At 42.2% G+C, this 24842-nt stretch overlaps 1 protein-coding gene across 5 annotated transcripts in view; it reads right to left on the bottom strand.

Annotated features, from left to right (window-relative positions):
- Window positions 1-24842, bottom strand: part of pde1cb (phosphodiesterase 1C, calmodulin-dependent b) — a 147031-nt gene that overhangs the window by 83829 nt on the left and 38360 nt on the right. For 2 of the 5 annotated variants that reach the window (XM_015956601.3, XM_015956602.3), the window contains exon 1: window positions 7307-10974. The exons of the other annotated variants lie outside the window; for them this stretch is intronic. In XM_015956601.3, the coding sequence (XP_015812087.1) occupies window positions 7307-7428 (122 nt within the window). In that variant the 5' untranslated portion in view covers window positions 7429-10974. Of the gene's footprint in view, window positions 1-7306; window positions 10975-24842 lie in introns of those variants that run through there. 5 annotated transcript variants of the gene reach the window in all.

The raw sequence follows: 24842 nt of genomic DNA, 5'->3' as shown, positions 1-24842 counted from the left end.
TTAAAATGACCAGAATCAAAAACAAAAAGTACCAAAAACATGTTTTAAGCTGCACTGTTTTAAGTTAAAGGTATGGTTACCTGCAAAACAATTTTTTCTGAGTTTTTCATGCAGGCTCAACATGAAAATAGTCTCCTACACCTATCTCCTGCATTAGCTTGTGATAGAAAAAAGACGGTGGAACACTAGGATTTGAAAATCCTGACAGATCTATGTCACACTGTCACTTAACATTCATGGGCTCACCCATCTTGACTCACAACAAGGAGGGCTGTTGTTGGTTTGACTTCCAGCAAACAAATGGCTTGTAGAAGCTAACCATTAGCATTAGCAACTTCACCACACAGCAGATAGCAGGACTTGTGTTATTTGTAGAGATAAAGCATTAACGTTGGAAAGCAAACTGAGTCAGTGGTATAGTTATGTTGCTGTCCAATCAGAGGCGAGATGTCCAAATTTCAGGAAGTAAGACTCCAAATCCTGTCGTCTGAAGCTTCTTTCTACTCCAGTTGACTTGAACTTCCTGAAACAGGTGCGTTTTGCCCTGAAAATAAGGTAGAAAATGTCTATATATCGGCCATAGAATTCGGCTGATAAAAATGGGCATTACATGTCAGCCATCGGCTGACCGTGTCTCCTACATGTCGACGTTGGCATCTGCAATAAAAAAAAAACAATATTGTTGGACCTGTATGACGTACTGTATCAAATACAGGCCATTTACTTTAATTTAATTAAAAAAAGAAAACTTTCCAAAGTTAAAGCCTCTACCTTTGATTTGTGTCAGCTATGCTGGAGGCTGTGCCGAGATAGCAAACACACATGCATAAATCGCACAGCTGCCAAAAGAATCAAATAAACTCTCAAACACACTTCTAGTCACTATCACCCATGTACAACATCACAATGATCTATTCCTAATAAAGTCAACATGCAGCTGTGTGAAGTGTCAACATGTATGGAGGCTACGGCTTTTCACACAGAGGCTCATCTGTGATCTCCGGCATGCAATTGGAGCAATTTGAGAGGAAGAAAATACAGGTTCCAATTTCATTCATCTGACTCACCATCCATCAATTATCCCAAAAGACAGATGGTTATGATGGTGACCAAATTGAAGAGACAATGAAATCATCCGAGGAAATCGAACGTGGCAGGGGATGATGACGAAAGCTCGACTTTTCATTCATGAGGGGGATAAACAATGACTAATCATGGAATAAATGAAATATAAGTGCATATACAGTATGAGATCAATATGAAGCAACAGCTGTAAAACTGTAAATCCACATTTAGGTTCACTCAGCCATGATCAGTGATGAAGGAAAATGTATTTCGTTTAGACTTCCGACAATAACATTAAGGCATTCTTTTAATAACCTGACCTTTGCAGCAACGGTGCAATGTCCTCCTCCTGCTGAGCAAGAATGGTGAAATCGGAAAAGTGGATAATAAGAAAATTCACACTAACATGTAAAGTGTGCCGGGCTCTCTTCTGAGGGAGAAAGGTCAAGAGTCGAGTCAAGAGTCATTTATTGTCATATTCTCCACATGTGCAGGACACACAGAGAAATGAAATTCAGTTTCAGCACACACAATTCAAAGATCAGACATACGTGGGTAAGACACATAACAAGAATTGGTGACTGCGGTCATTCGCAACATGAGTCGCGCTACCTTAATAGTTAGATGAAAAGGGTGTTACATGAGGAAAGTTCAGGGAGGGGAAAAAAAGGCATTAACAGGGTTACACCAGCAGGGTGTAGCACTCCAATGCAAAAAAACACCCGACATGGAAGCACAGACAGCACGTGTACAACATCAGAGTCCAATGGGGAGGTGGGGGTGGGCGGGATCCTGAAGCCTCCAATGGGAGCTGCCACTGCGGCGCATCGACCAGCTGCAGAACAACAGGTGGGAGGGAGAGATAAGGAACAGAGAGCACATTGAGGTCCCTGCAGATATAGCCTGAAGGGAGAGGGTGAAGGTCGGGACACAGCATCTGTCGGCATTCCTCCTTTTGTGGGGATGTGTTGAGGCAGCCTTGAGAGGCTGCTATGGCGTCAGATAAGGATAAACATAACTTTGTTTAGGGTAGACAGAGATAATCTTCCCCTCCGTCTTGTAGTCTCTAAGTGGTCATTCATGTCCACCAGTGAAGCCAATTTTACATTCCACATCCCCGCATCGTCCGGTGACCCTCTCCGAGATCAAATCCATCTTGCGCACTAACACAGGCAACGCCGCAAGGACATTGTCCAGCTTTCGGTTCACCTCGAGTAACGTCCCAGTCTGTGAGGTCACCGCACGAGCGGCACATTCCGTGGGTACGGGTCGCACTCCAATCGCTCCCGTCTTCCCAAATTTCCAGAAAACCAGATATCCTCCCACTCCAATCAGAAGAAATCCAGTGATCATCAGGCCGAATATCCACAAATCTTCCACGTCCTCGATGGACAGCTGAGAGAGGCACACGATTCGCCAGACCTCCCAAGAATCGAGTGCATATCCCGATGCGAATGTCCCCTCGGGACAGGTGGGAGCCCCCTTCTCCGTTCTCATCGTAGAGAAAATTTTGTCAATCACGTTGAATGACCAATTAATTAAGTCCATATTTCCAAAAAGAGAGTAGTGGTTTCAGGAGAAATGCAGAGAAGTGCTCTGTAGGCAGACAGGACAAGAGCCTTGGGAAAGCCGATAAGGGAGCTGAGAAAAAAACGTCTGTACTCTCTGAAGGCTGGAGAAGCAAAGTCATAAAGGTGTTGATTGTTTGGCTGATGTGAATATGTTTGTGAACCATTAAGACTTTTATAAATTTCTATATTTAAAATGTCCTTTGGAAAACCAACCAAACAAAGGGATTATTAAACATCCAAATGCATGTTTTTATGAGGAATGTATCTAACTGTATCATGAACGTACAAGTAGCTTAATAAAAGTGTTTTCTCTGGCAAATCCTTCATCTAAATGGCTGCTAACAAGCTAACAAGATGTTTTCAGCAGCACGTTTAACTTAGAGGCACCAAACAGCTTAATGGTTAGTGGGTTTCCTGACATGAACTTCTTGTTTCAGCCTTTGACAAAAAGACTCGTTGATGAAAAAGAATTATTTGTCCAGGATTCTTTTCACTGACAGACTTAATGGATATAATTCAGAGCTTATTACTCCATTAATGACAATAATCAGTTTTTCCCTGCAAATCAAAATGTTATACTCTTTTCGTAAACTGTTTTCTGAGTGTTTCACTTTAAAACTACACATCTATATTCTTTTCTCATCAGCCGACAGCTGTGTCCAACAGGATGCTGACATAAATAAAGATGAATGAAACATCTTCATTTTGCACTAAAATGAAGCCAAAACATCCTGTTTACTGTTTATTGTTAGCCAGAGTCTGCATATTATCCAGAGTCTGCATATTATCATCATTAAAAGCTAAGGGTGTGACTTGATTAAACAAATTAATCTAATTAATCAGAGGCTTTGTAATTTATTAATCTTGATTAATCACATTTTAATCATTCAAGACAAATTGCCCCTAAGAAATTATTTTATTTAAAATATTGTTAGTGAAGCAGAGATGACTCACCCGCACTTTAATGAGTGTATGTTGCCACAAGGTCTATTTGATTACTTTGGTCTCTTTATAAAGATAACCATTGTGGGATTTCTTTTGGGATGTATAAATGTTAGTATGTGTTATTGATGTAGTGTAAAGTGCAATGTCCAACAATGGTCAGTTTTTAGGTACAGTTTGACCATTCAACATCTGGTTAAAAAGGAGACACAAGACTGCATGTGTTCCCTTTAAATTGGCCTGCCTTCATGAGCCTCTCTGACTCTGAACACAGATAGCGAATTGTCAACAATAATGTTCTCTCCTCAAGGTCCATCCTTATCACCCTACAGGATTCTTCATGCCTAACACTCGCAGCTTGGATCAGTTGCTAAATCAAAGAATGACCTCCTAAATTAAAAATGAACTTCTAAAACTTATAAGCTAGATAGTCATTAAATAAACGTTTGTTTATTGCTACTTATAATAATTATAATGTAATGAAATGTTTCATTAATCTGTGCTCAATGATTGAAGTGTGAAATGGATGTTATGTTATGATTACTGTGATTAGGGATGGGTACCTCTGACATTTGAATCGATTCGGTACTAATTCCCGGTACCTAGGAATCGATACCGGTACCAATTTTCGATACTTTTGAGTGTTTATTATTTTAATTCTCTTTTATAATTAAATATATATTTTTCTCAATATATAACAATATTTGATAAATATCACGATAAATAACATACAACTGTTTGTATTTTAACATTGTCCTTGTAGTTTTATAAGCTGATAATTAAACTGAAGCAAACATCTTTACTGTAAACTAAATTTACTGTGTATCTTCATTCCTTTTGCCGTCTTTTTTCATTTGATTTTTCCTACTGGGAAGTTAGAATTTCCGAGGAGAAAGCTGATAACAACGGTGGCAATGGAAGCTAACATATCAAGCTAACGTTATCTTAAACAGTTTATTTAACTGCTGGAGCAGATAAATACGATGCTGCCTCACACTTAGATCTTTGTCACTGGTTTCATCTTCACCCAGTCACCCGTCGCATTTAGTAAAGTGAAGCCAAACTTTAGAGCACGTTCATGTTCTTCTAGTCGGAATTTCGGAGTTTCGAGGAGAATGCGAACGCACCATTAGCGAAACGGAAGCTAACATATCAAGCTAACATTATCGTAAACATTTTATTTACCTACTGGATTAGATTAAGATGAGGATGTCTCACTTAGATCGTTGTCGCTGGTTTCATCATCACCCAGTTACCCATCACATTTAGTGAAGTGGACCCAAGCTTTAGCGTGCATTCTTTCTACCATGCTGCTCTGTTTACAACTGGCTCGCAGCGAGCGACGACATAACGCTCTTGCGCATGCGCAACTGTCTTGGCAAGTTCTCGTTATGAAGGACGGGTACCGAAACGAGGCACCGTTTGAAATGACGTGAATCGGTGCTCGGTCGGTACTATGGAATTCGGTCAGTACCTTAAAAAGTACCGAATTCGGTACCCATCCCTAATCAAGGTCATAACCACTTGCACTCAGACAAGAACAAAGTAAGGTTAAGTTAAACTCATGACACATAAATAGCCTTTACCCCAGATCAGAGCATCCAGTATCAAAGAAGGCGTGTGTTTCTGAGACTTGGTAATATTCCTCAAACTTGTCAACCTCTGGTTGGCTACACGAATCATAACATGATAACATTTAAACCAGATCACTCTGGTGATTCATCAGTTCTTGAGAAAAGCTTCAGACCGGCCAACTGAAGCAAGACCTCTATAACCCATCAAAGCTTTTGACACATCGTCAAAACCTTTTTGCACCTGCAAAGCTGATACAGCAAACAGTTCCTGCAGAACAAGCTGATATTGTTCCGACTCCTTAGAGTCCCAGACGCGCGGTTCCATCTATCTGTCGTGACCCGAGACATCTCTGGACTGAAGAGTCGGTGCCACGGTATTCACACAGCCCTTCGGTGCCAGAGGTCATCCGACCTCTCTGACCTTCGGATCCACCAAGAGGGTCTCCGAAAATGGGTGAAGTAGACACACAGATAGTGTCTGATGTGCTTTTGATAATAATCAACTTCATAGCTTAACACAAACCAAATTCTTTTGCATCCAGAACTCAGCTCTCCTAGATACGGAACATCTGACTAACATCACATTCACACATAGCTTTCCTACATCACATTTAGTTCCATCCATCACAGAAAATATTAGTGAACTTGTCATGTTTTAATTGTTGGTAAAATAAATTCTTACATTTTTAAACCTGACTCTTTTCTGAATCAAAACAAAGTGTGTACAATCCCCTAATAAATAAAGAATCCTAGAATCTTCTGATTAAACACAGTAAAGACCAAGCAGGGTTGATATTCTATATTTAGATAGAGTATCACAGCTTATTGGTCATAAGTAGAGGAAATATATATTGAGCTCTTAAAGCGCTCAATTTACCAAACCCTACAAAAGGAACATTGTACATGTGTACTGAACTGAACACTAGGTGGCAGATCATTGCTAATATATACAGAGGTATAGTGTAGAGTTCAGGGGAAGTTCTGCTGAGAGTTGCAAGATGAATGCTGCATCTATGCTTGCTCCTCCTGCTGTAATAAAGTTCGCAAGGATAAAGTTACTTCCTACCTGCTTTCTACCATCTGCAAAACATAACAGTAAAAAAGTTATTTTTTTCTTTCTTGTCTTTATAAAAGCAGTTTGTTATGATTCATTTCATTTTAGTTTGAACTGTGTTTTGTGCAAGGAAAAATATTTATGTGGCTCTGAAATCTTTTTAGAGGTGCATATTTTGATGCTAAACTGTCTCAACCCCCATTGGGGAATGCTCAGGCTCAAACGTAATTATTTTTGACTCATTCTTTTTTTCAAATTAATAAATCATAATTAACACATTAAATTCCCACCCCTATTAAAAACATTAGCAAATGTTGAAGCCAACACCAGCAAGAACCACCCCCTCTATGGCAATGGGTGTGACATAATTAGAAAATGTATCAAAATGAATAAGAAACATGAATGTTTCTGTCTGAGAAGATGGGTTGTTAGTCATGTAATACCCAATTAGAGTCAAATGTATTACCTAAATAAATATCTGGACATGCAGCAGTATTTGTTTAGCTGGGTTCTGCTTATCGACCACAAGGACTTGTAAGAACATCTGATGATCTAACAGCTCTTCTGAAAGTAAATATTGAAAATGTTCACGACACCAGGCACTTAATAGAAAGTTATCTCTGAAGAAGGTTGCCATAAATGAGCTCAAGGAGGTTTCTGTGTCGGTAGGGGAGTGGAAGGGACACAAATGCATCAACATAGATATGTAAGAATGTCATGGAACAAACGCATGGATGTCGTGAATCCCATCGTATCAAGAACAACAGGTGTTGGGGAAGACATCACATTCTCATCTGGTATAAATGTGGTCAAATTATTATTTTCTTAAAGGGATTGAAAAATAATGTATGCAATTCAATCAATTATTCATTATGACACTTTAGCTGCCATGTTCTTGCTGTAGCTAGTTTAAAAAAGCCAAGTGAGTCAACATGTCTTTTGGCTCGACTACCTAAGTATTTTCCATGTTTTCCTGACATGCTCTTATTTTTAACTTCTCATTCCACAAATTATAGTATGTTGTTTACATTAACAATATCAAAATAACATTACACACACACGTTTAAATTGTAAAGAAGAGTAAAAGTGGAAATACTCACAGTCCTCTGAGCCTGAGCCAAATCTTCTCTATCTGCTCTGGTTGGAGGTACTTCAACGCAGTGCTTTCAAACTCCTCGATCTCTTTGGTGGGAGACTCCATATCAAACTGATACAATTGCATAAAAACGAGTTAAAAAGTTAAAGGTGTCAAAAAGTCAAATCCCAGTGAAGTGTGAGCAGAAAAGAAGACCCAGGAGAGTGCTACGAGGTGGTGAAATCCAGGATGTCACCAAGGCTTCCCTGCTCAGATTTGCACCCACAGCTGCAACAAACTGCCTGCCATCCTTGTTTTTTTCCTCCCTCTCCGACAGAGTGGATGTGACTGAAACTCAATAACTCTGAGTGGAGCTCGGTGCAGCGCTCGGCCAGCTGTGACAGTCGTGAAACGCTTTTTCTGTGCCTGTTGTTCGTTCACTTCTCTCCTGTGTGAGCACAGGGGTCCTGGAGGCGTGCCATGCTCTCCCAGCAACAACGGGATGCAGACGGCAGGGCAGCGCAATCCGGGATTAAGGCTCAAAACTCTCCACGCGAGAAGAGAGGGAGGCAAAAGCAGCACCAGTCAAAGAGGGGGAGGAGACTGAGCGCTAATGAGAACCCATGTTCTGTTGCATCCAGTGGAAAACCTCATGGGGTGAGAAGGAGGAGGAGGAGGATGCAGAGGGGCACGGGGGTGAGACCTTTGGGAGGAGGCCCAGGATTACCCAAACTCACTTTCTGCTCAGTTAATTCAAATAAATGCAGTTATAAATACGTTAATATATACTTATCGTTTAAAAGGTAATCAGAATTTTCAAAAAAAAGTTTTTCAAGCAAAGAAAAACTGAGAAAAAGGGTCGATATTTCAAATGGAGCTGATGATGGTGCTACTTTATGTTGTTTAATGATCTGAAATGCAGATAATACTTTGTGCAGCATACTATAAAGCCTCGCCGAAGGGGATTAAAATGCATCCAGGCAGCATAGTGACACGATGTTGCCGAGATTACTTTTATCCACTGAGTGAATTCTTCAAGTCATCAGAAACAAGCGTTGTAAGAAAAACAATGGATCCTCAGTTTCTGCTCTTCTCTAAAACTCAACAAATCAGACCATCTACATATCCCATCATTTATTTTTACACAAATGTTGCTTTGCTCCAATAATGTTGCAGAAACAAACAACTCTATAAACAAACACATTTGAATGCATGTGTTCCACCTTCTTAGTAAAAGAAGAAACATTTGTCAATGCAGTCTTTATTTTTACCATCATTTGTTAATAAGATTCTCCAAATCTGGATTTAAGGGCTGATACCAGTTCTTGTTTCTAGAACCGATGCAGATTTCTAATTTTTTTTATTATTATTTATTGATTGTGATTGCTGCATTCATGAACAAAGAAAAATAATCAGATGTTTGAGTGACAGATTATGCAATCTTCATTTGAGGTTATCGTGTTGAATGCTGGCCGATTCCGATCACCAGCCACATTTCTGGTACATTTCTAAACTTTTTTGTATTTTCTTACATTTTTACTTTCATACTGCTCCTTTTATCTTATGAAATAGTTTAATTACACTATTAGTTGATGAGCAACGCAAACATATTTCGACAAAATGTTTTTGAGCATCTTATTCACCATACTGTGTTGTTTGGGTTGCCCTAGTCTTAAACTTGCACAGATGAGTCACCCTCTTCCCCATCCTTCAAGCCCCAACCATACTCTCAGGTCTTTCAATTACTTGATGTAGGATGCGGGGAAGAAGCCGGGGCGCCACCTCAAAGAGGCTCTTTCTTTCATCCACTGAGAGGTGTTCTCTGTAAGGACAGAGCAGCGGGGTTTGCTTGAGTGCAAAGAGCCCGCTGATGCCCTCAAAGGTGCACTCACCCATGTCACTTTATCTTTCCATTTTCCTCCGCTTTATGGCTGCCTGTTCTGCGTGTTTGTCCCTTTCTGTGAAGGTATGTTGGCCCCCGGAGATTTTAGCCGCAGGCTGAGATGACCGGTCTGCTGGAGGGGACACCACAGCTGCAGCTTCTCAACCAACTTGCTGGCAGGTTAACACCATGCTTATGTGTGACACTGAGGAAAGCTAATCTTGGTTAGGAGAAAAGTCCAGAAAAATGTAAATAAGTGCTGAGATATTTGCAGAAAGTTGACAGTGGTGTAAATGAGGAGATGAGGAAAAGTCAAATACTCTAAATAAATGTCAAACTTCCTATTAATGCCATCCTATTGCCTTAAACATAAGGAAAAATGAATACATGGCAAATCCGGTGTGCAACAGCTCCGAAGGCAAAATGAAAAATAACCCAAAATTAAATAAACATTCACTTCTTCTGTGAAAATTTGTTGAAATTGCTCCAATGGTCTCCTTTTGTGTTTTAGAAGTTCAACAAAAATGCATTTGACAGAAATCATGAGAACTGTCCTCTAGGTCAGATATTTTATGCCATCTTTGAGTCAAGAAGTTGCATTTCTTGCAGAAATGCTGTTTGAATGCTGACTATTGAAAATTAGGCTGCCTAAGAAAAGAAGTGAAGCTTGAACTGAGATAAAATGTCTTTAAAATTAGGCCCCACCCACTTGCTTACAATGTCTATTGTGTTCCATTCTTATTTTGTACATGCGCGTAAGTTCCATTGTCGATACTGAAGTTGGGATCCGCCCAAATGGGCAACAATAACATAAGAGTCAGATGGCGGAGGATTGCAGGTTTGAGCCCTGTCTGTTGCAGTCGTTGTGTCCTTGGGCAAGACAATTAACCCTCCTTGCTTGCTGATGGTGGTCAGAAGAACCAGTGATGCCAGTGCTTAGCAGCCTTGTTTCTGTCAGTGCGCCCCGAGGCAGCTGCGGCTACTATATCACCACCAGAGTGTGAATGTGTGTGTGAATAAGTGCTATATCAAATGCAGGCCATTTACTATGACTTCTATGCCTTTAAGGTTAGAATAAAAAAATAAATAATCACTCCATGACCCGAAAATCATGATTTTGGGGTGGCCACCTTATGCATCACCTCGACAGGCAGCAGGGACCTGGAACGGGAGCAATGTACATTTAGTACCTGAAAGTTAGCCTTATAATTACTAAACTTGTAAATGGTATAAAAACAGAATGTTTGTTACAAATGATCATAACTTGGCAGCTTTTCAGCAGGTTTTATGTAGATTTAGTTATTTAAAAGATCCGGACTCTTGGCATAGGTTAGCTGGTTTAATGCTTTTCATATTGGTTTCATCCTTGACCCAGAAGGTTGGTTGCTAATATCCCAGTTTCCCACACATATTAGTTTTAAAAGGACCCACTGGTTGTGTTTCCTAATGAGCTGCCTTTCAGCTGACTGTACAGATGAAGTCATGAACTGTTTCGTTAACATAAACTACAAAACCTTGAACTGTCAAGCAAATCAAGCAAAATACCGTTACAGTTTGGAAAGAAAAAAAACAAACACTGAAGAGCAGAAAAAACAAATGTGAATCTCTAATTAATGCCCATAAAATATAGTAGAGATGAATGTGAGTCCAAACCCTTTTACACAGAATCAGGTCAGTTGTTAGTCCCCTCAAAGATATCCAGTCATAAACAGCATGACAAGAGTGATCACCAGTCGATGCCTGTATAACAAATAGATTTAATATTGTTTTAGTTTAAACTTTTGATTTTTAAACTTTAAAATCCACAAAATCAGGATTTTAATACATTAAACAAAACCAAGAGACCAGTTCTGGCACCTTGCTGGCTCAGGTTAACTCTTCAGAACCGACAAGGCATTTTGCAAAACTTTATTAGATCAAATATTTTTAAATTTAGGTCTAATGTGACTTTTTTTTTTACTGTAACGCTGCTTTTTTCTGAAGAGCTCCTGGTATTTTTGTGTTATTCTGTGCCCCGCAGACTGTCCTCAAGTCTCAGGATGTCCTTCGTAAATCATCTCCACCATCAGGATTCTAGGGTGTTGTCCTTTTTTAAACAAAAATAAGTTTTTTTCTTATGCACAAAGAAAGACTGTAAATAGAACTGTGGACCTGACAGGATCGTTTTAAAATAGGAACCGTTTTTACTGCAAATGTGTCCTTGACAAGTTTTATGGTTCTTTGAATACATTATCTCTACTGAAATACTAGAAACACCAAAATTATATTAATAGCAACCCATCTGGCAGAAAAAAAACTCTGTGATAAATAAAAATGCAGGATCAAAACATAGCTTTGTTGAGAGATGTGCTCTTCAGACTTTGCACCTAAAACAAAATAAAAAATCTGAGGATTCTGTGAGTAAATCGCTAAAGGCTGAGTGAAAAACCTTCTGGAAGAAAGACTTGAAGGAATGTGTTTATTTGAACCAATGGATGCACCACGTAACACATTTTAGAAACACACAAAGGCCTTTTTTTTTCCATTTCGTGCTTCATTGTTGCCAAGAAATCTGACAGTTGAGAGAACATATTTTCAAAAGATGAGGATGGGATTCTGAAAGAAGGTGAATTAGATTCATAATTGGAACTGAATTAAACAGAATAAATGAGTAAAAGGGAAAAAAACACAACATGTTGATAGAGGAGCGGTGATGGCAACAATAACATTCATCTGCATGGGTGACCGCAGGAGCACTTAGTTTAGACGCACAGTAAACATTTTATTTATTATCTAGACTGATGAACTAACATAAGCACTTCTCTAAAACCATGATTAATTGCTACAAGTGTTCACAAGAGACCTCGATGAATCAGTTTAGATGAAAATAAATCGTTTGTGCGACTCTGAAAGAAAGAACTGCTGGAAATTACACACTGCTACGGGCTAAAGAATCCTCACCACTGCGCTCAAGGCTCCGCCAAACGCTCACATCGAAACCAAGATATTAACAGCGCCAGCCATTCTGAGGTGCATGAAAAATTCAAATCTCATTTAAATTCCCAGGCAGCTCAATAAGGATAGCTATGCATCAAAATAGCAAAACGCCTTCGCCGTAATGACCACATTTTGTTGGAGATCATCTATCAAAAAATATGATTCTCTCATCTATACTTTATTCCTTTTTTTTGTTATATAATAGAAGTTGTGGAGACAGAGAGATGGGTGGGAGAGATGGAGGCTGTTCAACCAAAAAATGGTTTATTTGTAGAGGTATAGGAGTGAAAAACACATAAGAGACATCCCATTACTTTGTTGCAGGCAAAGATCCCAACAGGTCAAGAGAGGGACTGATGTGAGGAGGTGAGAGAGGGAGCCTTTTCTACCACAAATTTCTAACTGATGATTGTTGAAACCAGAATTCCTGCAGGTAAATGACAGCAACTCTGTTCTAAATGTGAGACACCTTGGCCACTTCTCTTATAACCAAACTATCTCAATATCAGCTTTATGCATTAGGTGCATTTCCACTGTCAGAATTTCAGGGTAAATTTACCGGAGCTTCCAGACATGCACGCATCTCCGCTTGACCGAGCTAGCTGAACGACCGTTTTCACCTGATAAGTTGTAGGAGTTGCAGAGTGAACTGATTGGTTGTAACTTAGTAGGAAATGACATCAGTAGACCTTGTCCAAAACAACTGGTAGTGGTAAAATTAGAAGATTTACTTGTGAAGCGGAATGGAAGCAAAAGAAAATAAGTACCAATCATGCATAAAATTGCCGCTAAACCCCCGACACCGAAATTCCCCCACATTGACTTCATTCACGGGCCTTTATTGTCTCACATAGCTTCTTCTGGTCATTGAACGCCACATTTTACATCAGGCAAGTGTGCTGGTGCTCCGAATGGATTAAAATATGCTATACTGCGACAGAATTTTTTTTTTTTTATGTTTATGCTAATGTGGATGCTTTTTGGCGCTGATTAGTGACATCACTCACTGCCAAAGCAGTCACGATATGCTGATGTGTGCAACATTCTGAAAGGGCTGAATGTGAATGGAGACACAATAGCTGAGGACCGGGACATCGTTTCTCCAGCTCAGTGTCCTCGTCCCAGAATTTAACCTGAAGTTCTGACAATGGAAGCACGTCTACAGGTTGGAAAATGCTAAATTAGTTACGACAATTAATTTATTCTACAGCCCTAAAGCAACATCCGAGGACTCAAATGTTTACTTACTGCCGACACGTTTCTGGTTATTGATGAATGTGTTTATAGCAGCAGGCTCTGTTTAGGTAGATGTGAACATCTTCTGAGAGTGACTTAGGAAAAGACTAATTACAGACTGTAGGCCAAACAAAGAGCTGATGCAACCTGCAAGTGTACATGTCTCCAGAGATGAGTTATCAATTTTGGCTCATAAATGCTTAACTTAAAAAATGTGTTTTGAATTGTTTATATTTAAATTTTGGCTAAAAATCGTTCTCACGGGTTGCTGGACTTCCACGTGATGACCTGTTTTTTCTGCAAATGATCAGTCAATGCACACATTGATACACATTCAACACAAGAAGACGCCTGCAGCCACACTTTTTCTTCTTTATAATTTCAAATGCTAACTTTATTGAACCAATGTTCATTAAGCTAACCATCTTGAATAGGGTCACCTCAGGCCATATTATTTTGTTTGTGGCTCTTTTTCCTTCCAGTTATTCACCAAATCATTATTATAATTATCTTAGTCTACAGTCCAGGGTCCAAACCAAAAGCTGTCCTCCACTCCCTGAGACCACACTGCTCCAGAACTGCCTGCAATGCTTCATTAAGAGTCCAGCCCTTTCTTCCATGACTAATCTACCATGTGACATGCTGGCATAATGCCTGCCTAGTGGCTAGTTTGGCTGGCTCCAAACAAATAATGAGAAGCTTGCACTCTGCCATTTCTAACATCAGAGTCAAAATGGGCTGAGCCTTTCATAACAGAAGCTTTATAAAAGCGAAGGGGGTGGGGGTGATTATTTCTGAGAATAAATGACCTGAAGGGCTGCAGAAGTGCATTTTTTCTGAACATTAATGCATGAAATTGTGTTTTAAATGAGCCTTGTGTAGATTTTGGGAAATGGATCCAATAACATTTAAATAATCAAAGCTCCAGAAATGCTGGAACTCAAAGTTACCCTCACAGACAAAGTATTATGCTCCGCATCTACTATAGAAATCCTATTATATCTGCAAAGAGCTGTGCTCATGTTACAAGGAAAATGTACAAAGTTAGAGGGGCTTTCCACCCCAAAGAAATCTATATAGTATATGCAACACATTCTCAAACCCTAAGCGTCGAAAAATGACGCGGTGTGACCAAGCGTTTGTTTCTGACGCGTAGAAAGGCCACACACTGTTCCAGAGCGTTGGTATCTAAAACGGAGATTTCACCGATATTTAACCTCTAACCTCTAGCGATTTAACCTTCCCCTTCCTCTCACCCTCATCCTAACCTTAACCCAGTATTTAAGTCTAAATTTTCCATTAAGCGTGTTTGAGAGGAACGATAAAACGCAAAACAAAGCTTTGCATGCACCAGCTGGTTAAGGTTAGGATGGGGGTGAGGGGAAGGTTAAATAGCAACAGGGTAAAGGTCACAATTCTGCCAAATCTCCGTTTTACCGTGGGCGTTAGATAGCGACGGGAGTATAAGCTGGAGCCGGTCGCCGCTGGTGATCCATCGTTTGCTTCTGGCGGCTGTGTGGTCTAGTGCCGCCCTGGTGGTGGACCAGGCGTGCCTGGCACCACGGAGGAATTGTGGAACTGAGGAGGAGACTGATGACTGCAGAGGGAAGAGTGAGGGATGACTCAAGAGGGGACTGACCTGTGGCTGTGGAGATGTGGATGTTGTGGTCGTGTTCCAGCCAGGTGAGGTAAGAGCTCCAAGAGGAAGGGTGTGCTGAGAAAATGCAACGTAGCATGGCCCCTAGTTCCTAGTTCATTCGCTCACATTGGCCGTTGGTTTGAGGATGGTATCCAGAGGTGAGAGTGACCCGAGCCCTTAAGGTCTCAGCAAACTCTTTCCACACCTTGGAGATAAACTGAGGACCGCGATCCGATAGGATTTCCTCTGGGATGCCATGAAGATGGAAAACGTGTTTTACAAGAAGTTGTGCAGTGACCGCTGAGGAGGAAAGAGATTTTAAAGGGACCAGGTGACAGGATTTTGAAAAACGGTCAACGATGGTGAGTATAGTGTTAAAACCATGAGAGTCGGGTAATCCACAAACAGAATCCAAAGCAATATGTGACCAGGGGCGAGAAGGAGTGCGTAACGGGTTCAACAGACATGCCGGGGAACGATGATCTCCCTTTTGTTGGGCACAGGTATGGCAACCTGATATGTAGTCTTTTACATCCTTATACATGTGGCCACCAAAAAGTCCACTTAATGAGGGTGACTGTGCGTCCCACTCCCGGGTGAAGGGAAAACTTGCCAGTATGAGCCCAGTGTATGACCTTGCTCCTCAGGGATTGAGTGACATACAGCCTGCCTGGGGGACCATGACCTGGACCAGGGTCAGTCTTGAGGGCCTCCAACACTTGGTCCCTTATTTCCCAGGTGACCCTTCCCACAACACATGCTGGGTGAAGAATGGTGGAGGGTTCAGAATCCTGATCTGGAGCATACTGCCTGGAGAGGGCGTCTGGCTTGGTATTTTTAGAACCTCAGCGATACGAGATTTGAAAGTTAAAGCGAGAAAAGAAAAGGGACCAACTGTATTGTCGAGGGTTGAGTCTTTTTGCCTCCTTTAGATAAACCAAGTTCTTGTGGTCAGTCCAGATGATGAATGGTTTCTCAGCACCCTCCAGCCAATGCCTCCACTCTTCGATGGCTAGCTTAACAGCGAGCAGCTCTCTCTCACCCACGTCGTACCTGCTCTCCGCCAGTGTTAAGCAACGAGAAAAAAAGGCACATGGGTGCAGTGGCGGTTTTACCATTAGGCATAGGTCGGCAGCCGCCTGGGGCTCCCATGTGTTGGCGGCCCCCCTAGCCCTGACCACCGGCACCCCTCTGTTAATGCCACAATATTCTTATTACCAACCTGTCGCCGCCGACGGGATTGGACATGCGCACTTCGCGTTACCATAATTCCTGAACCGTTCAAGATATCATTAAAATTCAAAAAGGGCTGAAAAGATTAAAATGGGGCTTTTCGTGCGTATACAATACATTACGGTAGCCACCGGGATTCCCTGTCTTGAGCGAAATGAATCACAACACAGATTCAGAGACGTGCTGAGTTTGTCACCCAAAATGCTCCGTTTTATAACTTATGGCTGATTAGATAAAAAAATTTCCAACGGTTCCTAAAAGTGCATAAAATGGCTTTCCAACGATCCATAGCATGAAACAATCAGAGTTATGGAAAATATCGCTACGAGGGGAAATCCTGCTGTACAGCCTGATTGAAACGGAGCGCTGCGCCGCGGTGAAAGCGGATAACAGAATGGGGAAGCTAATTAGCATAAAAAGCCGGCATGAAATTATGGAAATGCCTCAAAGAAAATCAACACGATCTATTAGGTGTCCCAGAAGGCTTATAGCTGAAGACAGTGACCACGAAGAAGGACAGATCTCCGGTGAACCAGGGTATGAACGTTTGTTCAGTCTTTTTTTTATTTTTTTTTTATTTGAACAACCCTCAACTATTTGCTAATTGTAAGATTCAGCTTCATTCCAGCATTATTTATCTTTTTACAATAAATAATTATTTTTGCTAAAACAAAAGTTTTTGGTATAGCAGTGCACGGTGTGCAAGAGAAGCACCCCATGGCAGTGTGAGGTGTGCAGGACGCTGCCTGCAGCTGGAGAGAAACTGCTTCAAGGTCTACCACATAAAAAATAATGTCTGAAAGTTTACAAAAAGAAATTGCCTTAAAAACTGCTACAAAAGATACCAAGGTTCAAACTTTTTTAAGAATAGATGCATTACAGTTCAAAGTTTAAATTGTTCATTCCAAATTGTTTGCCCAGTAATTTAGAAGTTCCTGTTCAGTAATAAATGTAAAAAATTCAAATCCGTTTTTTGCTTTTTTCACTTTTAAGCTGATTTTTTAAAGGCTTTAATAGAAATAAATTCTAAATACAAACCATACACTGAACGCTGAGGTTGTTCTGAAAAACGGAGAAGAGTTACACACACTTTGCACTTTTTATTACAATTTTACAGCCATAAGAAAAAATACCAGGCGGCCCTGTTATAATTATGGTCATAAGAGGGTTATTAAGATGGCGATGCACAAACAGGAAGTGATTGGTAGTCATTCCACTCCAATCCAGTTGGTGACGGTAATGCACCAAATTGTTGTTTGCAAAGTGCCATAAGACCATAAATAAGAAGAAGAAGAGAGGCAGCAGCGTTCGTAACAAACTCAAAGCGATAGTCAAACCATTAAGCATGACATGGAGTTATCCTAGTGGCTCCAATAAGAGAAAGAAGCTGCATGTTTCATAAAAGCTTTTATTTTCACTTCTGAAAGTGACGTCGTTTCTCGATGTAAACATCAAAAGGAAGCAGAAAGGAAAGACAATGGAAAATGTTTAAAGGGAGGAAAACATAGACCAAAATGGAAAATAGAAAAAAAAGGCAGAAGCACAGGAGCACTGACAGGAAAAAGAAAGCAGAGCAAATATTGAAAGCGTTCAAAGGGAGGGAAATACAGGAAAAAAAGAGGAGGACTGATAAAAAGGGAAAATAACTCATGTCAGAAGAGGGGTGGGTTTCGCAAATCCAGTTAAAGGTAAGATTGTCGAAAATTTAGTGTAAGGAGCCCCATGTCTGTGTTCACCTTGGGCCCCCAAATTGCTAAATCCGCCACTGCATGGGTGGAGGCGATGATCAGAAGGTGATACCTGGGATAGGACTGCACCACCTCTGTGTCCGAAGCATCCACCTCGAGGGTGAACTGCTGTAGGGGATCAGATCGGTGAAGCACAGGAGCGTTGGTGAATCTTCTCTTGAGAGCTCGGAAGGCTGCATCTGCTTCAGGGGACCAGATAAAAGGTTTATTCACAGATGTTAGATTAGTCAATGGAGCGGCGGTTTGACTGTACTTTCTGATGAATCTTCTATATAAATTTGCAAACCCCAGAAGCCGTTGTAACTGTTTACGGGTGGCTGGTGTGGGCCACTCAGTGACTGCCCGTACCTTCTCTGGGTCCGCCTTCAACTGCCCACTATATATTATGAAACCAAGAAACTTGACTGTGGGGACATGAAAAACACACTTCTCAGCCTTGACGTACAATCTGTTCTCCAGTAAACGCTGTAATACAGCACGAACATGATGAGTGTGTTGGTCCAAAGTCTTTGAAAAAATCAGGATGTCGTCAAGGTAAACCATCAAACTTGTTGATATAATCACCCAAAACCGAGTTTACTAAAGACTGAAATACTGCTGGTGCGTTAGTTAATCCAAAAGGCATTACGAGGTATTCAAAATGACCAAAGGGTGTCTTGAATGCCATCTTCCACTCATCTCCTTGCCTAATCCGTACCAGATGGTAGGCGTTCCTGAGGTCCAAATGACTGAAAATGGAGGTGTCCTGAATGGGTTCAAAAGTGGAAGTGAATAATGGCAAAGGATACTTATTTTTCACCGTGATCTGGTTCAAACCTCTGTAATCTATACAAGGCCTGAGAGTCCCCTCTTTCTTTGGGACGAAGAAAAAAACAGCTCCCAGAGGTGAAGAGGATGGTCTTATGGTTCCGGCAGCCAGGGAATCCTGAATGTATTTTTCCATGCTCTCTCTCTCAGGCTTGGAGAGATGATATAACCGGCTGGAAGGAAAGGGTGCTCCTGGCAACAGGTCAATACTGCAGTCATATGGTCTGTGTAGTGGTAATGATGATGCACGATCCTTACTGAAAACTTGTTTGAGATCGTGGTAGACTGGAGGCACCGTAGAGAGATCAATGTTTTCCACATGAGGGGTTGTGGGGCCGCAGAGAGTAGGAGAGGCAGAACGGAGGCATCGTTGGGAGCATTCCGGACTCCAACCTTCTATTCTGTTCCTCCTCCAATTTAGCTGAGGGTTGTGGAGGACCAGCCAGGAATGTCCAAGCACCAACAGGAACTGAGGAGAAGGGAAAACATAAAAGACCAAGGATTCAGTGTGATTACCTGATACCTTTAGTCGAAGGGGGATGGTTCGATGAGTAATGGTGGAGAGGTTTCTGTCATCCAGAGAGGAAACGGAGAAAGGCGTAGTTAATCGAGTGGTAGGGATTTTCCACTTCTCCACCAGGCTTGGATCCAGCAAGGACTGCTCACAACCCGAGTCAAGGAGTGCTTCGAGTTGGATCTGCTCAGTATTAAAAAACAGAGAACACGGGAGAGAACACCGGGAACTAGCAGAGTCTGAATTGCTGCCCACCAATAGTCCCGGTTTTACCGATGGGCTCTGCCTTTTGACAGTATCGGGCAGTTCCTAGCAAAATGTCCAGATTCTCCACAGTACATGCACAAACCTGACTTTAAACAATGTTGTCTCCCCTCCGGCGTGAGACGAGTCCTTCCCATCTGCATTGGTTCCTCTGATGCAGGGGTATCTGCTGAGGAGCGACTGTTAGCTCCATGGATCCAATCCTGAGTGGGTGGTGAACTAGACCTGGGGCTCGGTCGTCTCAACTCATGGTGTCTTTTATCAATTGAGATGGCAAGCCAGATAAGTTCCTCCAAAGATCGGGGCTTGGGGCACAAAGCCAGCTGGTTCCGAACCCGATCTTTAAGGGCCTCAGTGAGGGCTGCAATCAATGTGTCTTCGTTCCAAGTGGTCTTTGCTGCTAAGATACGAAACTCCAGAGATCTGCCACAGATCCCTTTCCGTGTGACAGATTCCAGAGCTTTTTCCTAATGTCCAAAACCGACTCAAAACTTCCAAAAGTTAATTTTAAGTCCAATAAAAATTCATCATATGATCCTGTTAGGAACAAATCACAATGGCTCTTGGCTTCGGCCCATCTTAAAGCCTTTCCTCGTGGAAGACCAACCACGTAGGATATCTTTACAGAGTCTGAGGTAGAGGCTCCAGATGAATGTTCAAAAGCCAGTCTACACTGTAGTAAAAAACTGTGACAATCATCAAACTCACCGCTGAATGTCACTGATGGTGGGGATGCTGCTAGACGGAAGTGGGTGACATCCATAGGACCTAAGGCTTCCAGTCCGGGGGGAACAGGTGCTGCTGAAGTGGCTAACAATGGTTCCGCTGGTGGAGACGGTTGTTGGGGCAACCGTTCATGGATCTGCCGCACCAGAGCCTCCAGCTGGTGGTAGCAGTTATTCGCCGTGGCAAGTTGCTCCATGAGAAGCGGCAGGGTTTGCTCCTGTTGGGTGAGCCTGTGAGAGAGAACTGTGAGGGCTGCTTCTGCAGGGTTAGCGGGTTGGCCGGATGATTCTGTCATGTTCTGGGGGAGGTGTCTAACCCAAGACATGCAGAATCAAAACCCAAACACAGATGGATGGGAAAAAATAATATTTTATTTTGGAACGACAACTAAAGGCGCACTGGGAAGTCCAGTGGACTGGGAATGGGAATGCAGCGTCTAGAGGGGAGAGCAGAGATAGGTGAGTCCTGGAAAGTAAGTCTAAACTGAATAGTGCAGAGTGAAGACTTAATGGGGTTGAGTGGGATTGGGGAGTGAGGGGAGGTAGTGAGCCAGAGTAGATCCAAGAGGGGAGTGTTCAGAGCTGGACAGGAAATGTGGGGTCAAGAGAGAGCGGGTCAGTCAGGACAGATGGGTGATGAACGTTGCAGAGCAAGATGGTCCAGAGTCCTATGGAGTTGGGTGAGTAATCCTGATATATCGAGAACCTGAGGAGAGTGAGCCAAAAATCTAAAAATCACACGCGACCAAAAATACACTAGAGTAATCCGAAAAAACCTGGAGACAAGAACGAGGGCTGGAAACTACCAAGTAATAGCAATCATCCGGCGTTGAGCTGTGTTTATCATCCCTCTTAAGTAGTCGACCCGCTGATTAGCAGATCAGGTGCAGCTGCCGCTCCCTCTCCTGCAAACGCACTCAGAGATATGTTGATGAAGAGAGCGTACTCACCCCAGCTCACGACACTTATCACCTCAACAGATCACAAAAACACGTTTCAGTACTTCTGCAAAGGTTATCCCAGTAATCTTCAGTTAATTTATGAGAAGTATAAGGCTTTAGACAATTACAGGATATAGGATTCTAAAAAAATGCACAATTTCAGACATCGTCCTGTTTCCAGATGCTGCCATTTCCTACCATTCTCACACAGGTGAACTTCTTGTATGTGGTAATTTGTGCCATGCAGCAGCTCTTTCACATCACAAATGTGAGGTTATCTTTTAATAATTTAGATCAATGATTCTGCCATTTCCCCGCGTGCTTCCAGTCACTCTGACCGGCCGAGTCTCATTAGCAAGCTACTGAGGCTAGTGATGGAGCTTGTTGCTTCACGGGGTATGTCGGTGGGGGTCTGTGAACCCGCTGCTGCAGATAAATGAGGGGTCAGCTTCAGAGACAGTGGGCTGCCACATTGGAGACAGCCGTCTTTATCAACTGCAAAGTGCACAGCAGCACACGGCTTCCAATTAGTGATCAGATAAATCTCACAGTTAACCACAGAGAAGTTCCAGCAGCATGGGTGCATGAATTTAACCAAGATTCTGGTGATTACATGCCTATTTTTGTAAGATCTTGCTCTCTGCATATAAACTAGGGTTCCAAACCTTTTAATTTGGTTTCATCTTTTATTAGAAAGACAATAGATCTTGTTTTGAGGGAAAAATACATTTATGGCTTTCTATATACACAGCTAAGACAGATTTCCATTTCAAAAAGTAGCTCCAGCCATCATTAATACATTTTATTTGCAGCAGTGGCACCCCAAAGGGGTGGCCATGGGTGGCCATGTCCCCACCTAGAAAATTGCTGGCCACCCCACATATAACTTTTTTCAAAAATGTTTGTGTTCCTCAAATTTGATGTATGTTGGGCACATATTTTTTTGTGTTAAAATTAATAAAGGATTATTTATTGCATCACTACTGGCTAAACTTTCCCAGAGTTACAACGAGGATCAATATGGTTTGCCACCCCAAAATTTTCTCTGGCCCCATGGCAACCCCAATGAAACTTTTCTGGAGGTGCCTCTGATTCCAATTCTCGCTCTGCTCTGGGTGGCTGCATATTGGAGTAGCTCTGTTAACTACATGTAAGTTTAGCCTTTTTTGGACATTTTTTTCTTCTAGCGTCCTAAGAAAAACTGTAGTTTTTTGGACCTTTTACTTTTCTGTTTCTGGTGCTGTGAAGCTTAGAGGATTTTTACTGCTATTTTTTCACTTTTTTCACTTTTTGAGCATTTGTTATGATGTGTAACCACGGCAACAAGCTGGTTTACAATCGGGAGCAGCTGATTAACATTGGAAAGGCTGGAATAATACCTCAACTGAAGCCACAAATCCCAAATGAGCTAAAACGCAAGAAGCGTGGATGCAGAGCGGGAGCAAAACGGAGACAGAGAAAGAGGAAATTCAAACCATTTCTTCTATCGATCATAATGGGCAATGTGAGATCACTGGCCAACAAGATGGACGAACTCCAAGCCCTTCCAAGGACTCAGCCAGAGTATCGACAGTGCAGTGTCATGTGTTTCACTGAGACGTGGCTGCAGGACCATATCCCCGATTCCAGCGTCTCTCTGCCAGGATTCCTGACTGTACGAGCAGACAGAGATCTGAAGAGGAGCGGGAAAAGAAAAGGAGGTGGAGTGGCAGTGCTTGTCAACAACAGATGGTGCCATCCATGTCATGTTTCAGTGAAATGTCGTCTCTGCAGCCCAGATGTTGAACTCTTGGCAGTAAGTTGTCACCCATATTATTTGTCAAGAGAGTGTTGTCTTGGAAACTGTTTATATTCCACCTTCAGCCATTGCTGAAAATGCATGTGATGCCATCAGTTCCGTTGTCGCTAAGCTACAAACCTAGCACCCCAATGCATGTGTGGCTATATCTGGTGATTTTAATCATGCCTCGCTCTCTGCTACACTTCTAACATTTCAACATTTTGTCAGCTGCTCCACCAGAGAAAACAAGGCATTGGATTTTTGTTATGCAAATGTAAATAATGCATAAATGTCCAAAACAAGACCTCCTCTGGGACAATCGGATCACAGTCTTGGTTTTCTCTGCTCAGAATACAAAGCACTTGTTCAGAGGCCACCTGCGACAAGAAGAACTGTGAGAAAATGGTCAGAGGATGCTGAAGAAGCCCTGCAGAGTTGTTTTGAGACCACAGATTGGATGACTCTCTGCCAAGGATATGAAGAGGACAGCAATGGCATGACTGGATGTGTCACTGATTATATAAACTTCTGTGTGGACAACATCATACCCACCAGAACAGTGAGATGCTTTGATAATAACAAGCCCTGGATCACCAGTGAACTGAAGAATCTGCTAAATGAGAAAAAAGAGCATTCAAAGTGGGCGACTTTGTGGGGAATTATTGAGGAGCATACAAAAGCAACTTAAGATTAAGATCAGAGACAGCAAGGAGGCAGGCTGGAGAACAAACTACAGAGGAACAATATCAGAGATGTCTAGTCAGGGATGAAGAAGATTACAGGCTTCAAGCAGAGGAAGGATTGCACAGATGGCAACCTGGACACAGCCAATGAACTGAACAAGTTCTTCAATATGTTCAGTTCAGGAACAAACCCAGCATCCTCCTCGCCTGTCCCCAGCCAATCAGACATCCCATCCTCCTCTGATCCAACATTGTCCTGTCACACGCCAGCTATTTTGTCCTCTAATGCATTCATGGACTCTTCTGGTTCTATAAATCTGTCTTCAACCAAGTCAGGAGATGCTGCTGCCCCATTTACCTCGCCCTCCCACCTATCTGTCTCTAGAAGTCAGGTGAAGAGGCAGCTGGAGAGACTGAATAGGAACAAGGCTGCAGGCCCAGATGGTGTCAGCCCCAGAGTACTGAAGGCTGGTGCAGAGCAGCTCTGTGGGATTCTGCAGCACCTCTTCAACCTCAGCCTGGCCCAGGAGAAGGTTCCAGTCCTGTGGAAGACATCCTGCCTTGTTCCAGTTCCAAAGAAAACTCGCCCATCAGTCAGTGACGACTACAGACTGGTTGCCCTGACATCCCACATCATGAAGGTCCTGGAGAGACTCCTGTTGGTCCACCTGAATAAGCAAACTGGGACATATCAGAACCTGCTGCAGTTTGCTTATCACCATGGAGTTGGAGTTGAAGATGCCATCATCCAGCTGCTTCAACCACCCCACTGTCATCTGGACAAAGCAGGCAGCACTGTGAGGGTCATGTTCTTTGATTTCTCCAGTGCATTTAACACAATCCAGCCTGATGTACTTTGCCAGAAAATCCAGAAGACACAGGTGGGGGCCTCAACTATCGCCTGGATTAAAGACTACCTGACAAACAGACCACAGTTTGTGAGGCTGAAGAACTGCACATCAAACCAGGCGATCAGTAACATTGGAGCACCACAGGGGGCTGTACTTTCACCATTCCTTTTCACCCTGTACACCTCAGACTTCCAGTACAAATCAGAGACCTGTCATCTACAGAAAAACTCAGATGACTCTGCAGTTGTCGGGTGTATCAGAGATGGACAGGAAGCTGAGTAG

This window comes from Nothobranchius furzeri, chromosome 11, assembly GCF_043380555.1.
Source record: "Nothobranchius furzeri strain GRZ-AD chromosome 11, NfurGRZ-RIMD1, whole genome shotgun sequence".
Lineage (NCBI taxonomy): Eukaryota > Metazoa > Chordata > Actinopteri > Cyprinodontiformes > Nothobranchiidae > Nothobranchius > Nothobranchius furzeri.
Note: the sequence above shows the minus strand (reverse complement) of the source record. Positions and strands in the feature narration are given on the sequence as shown.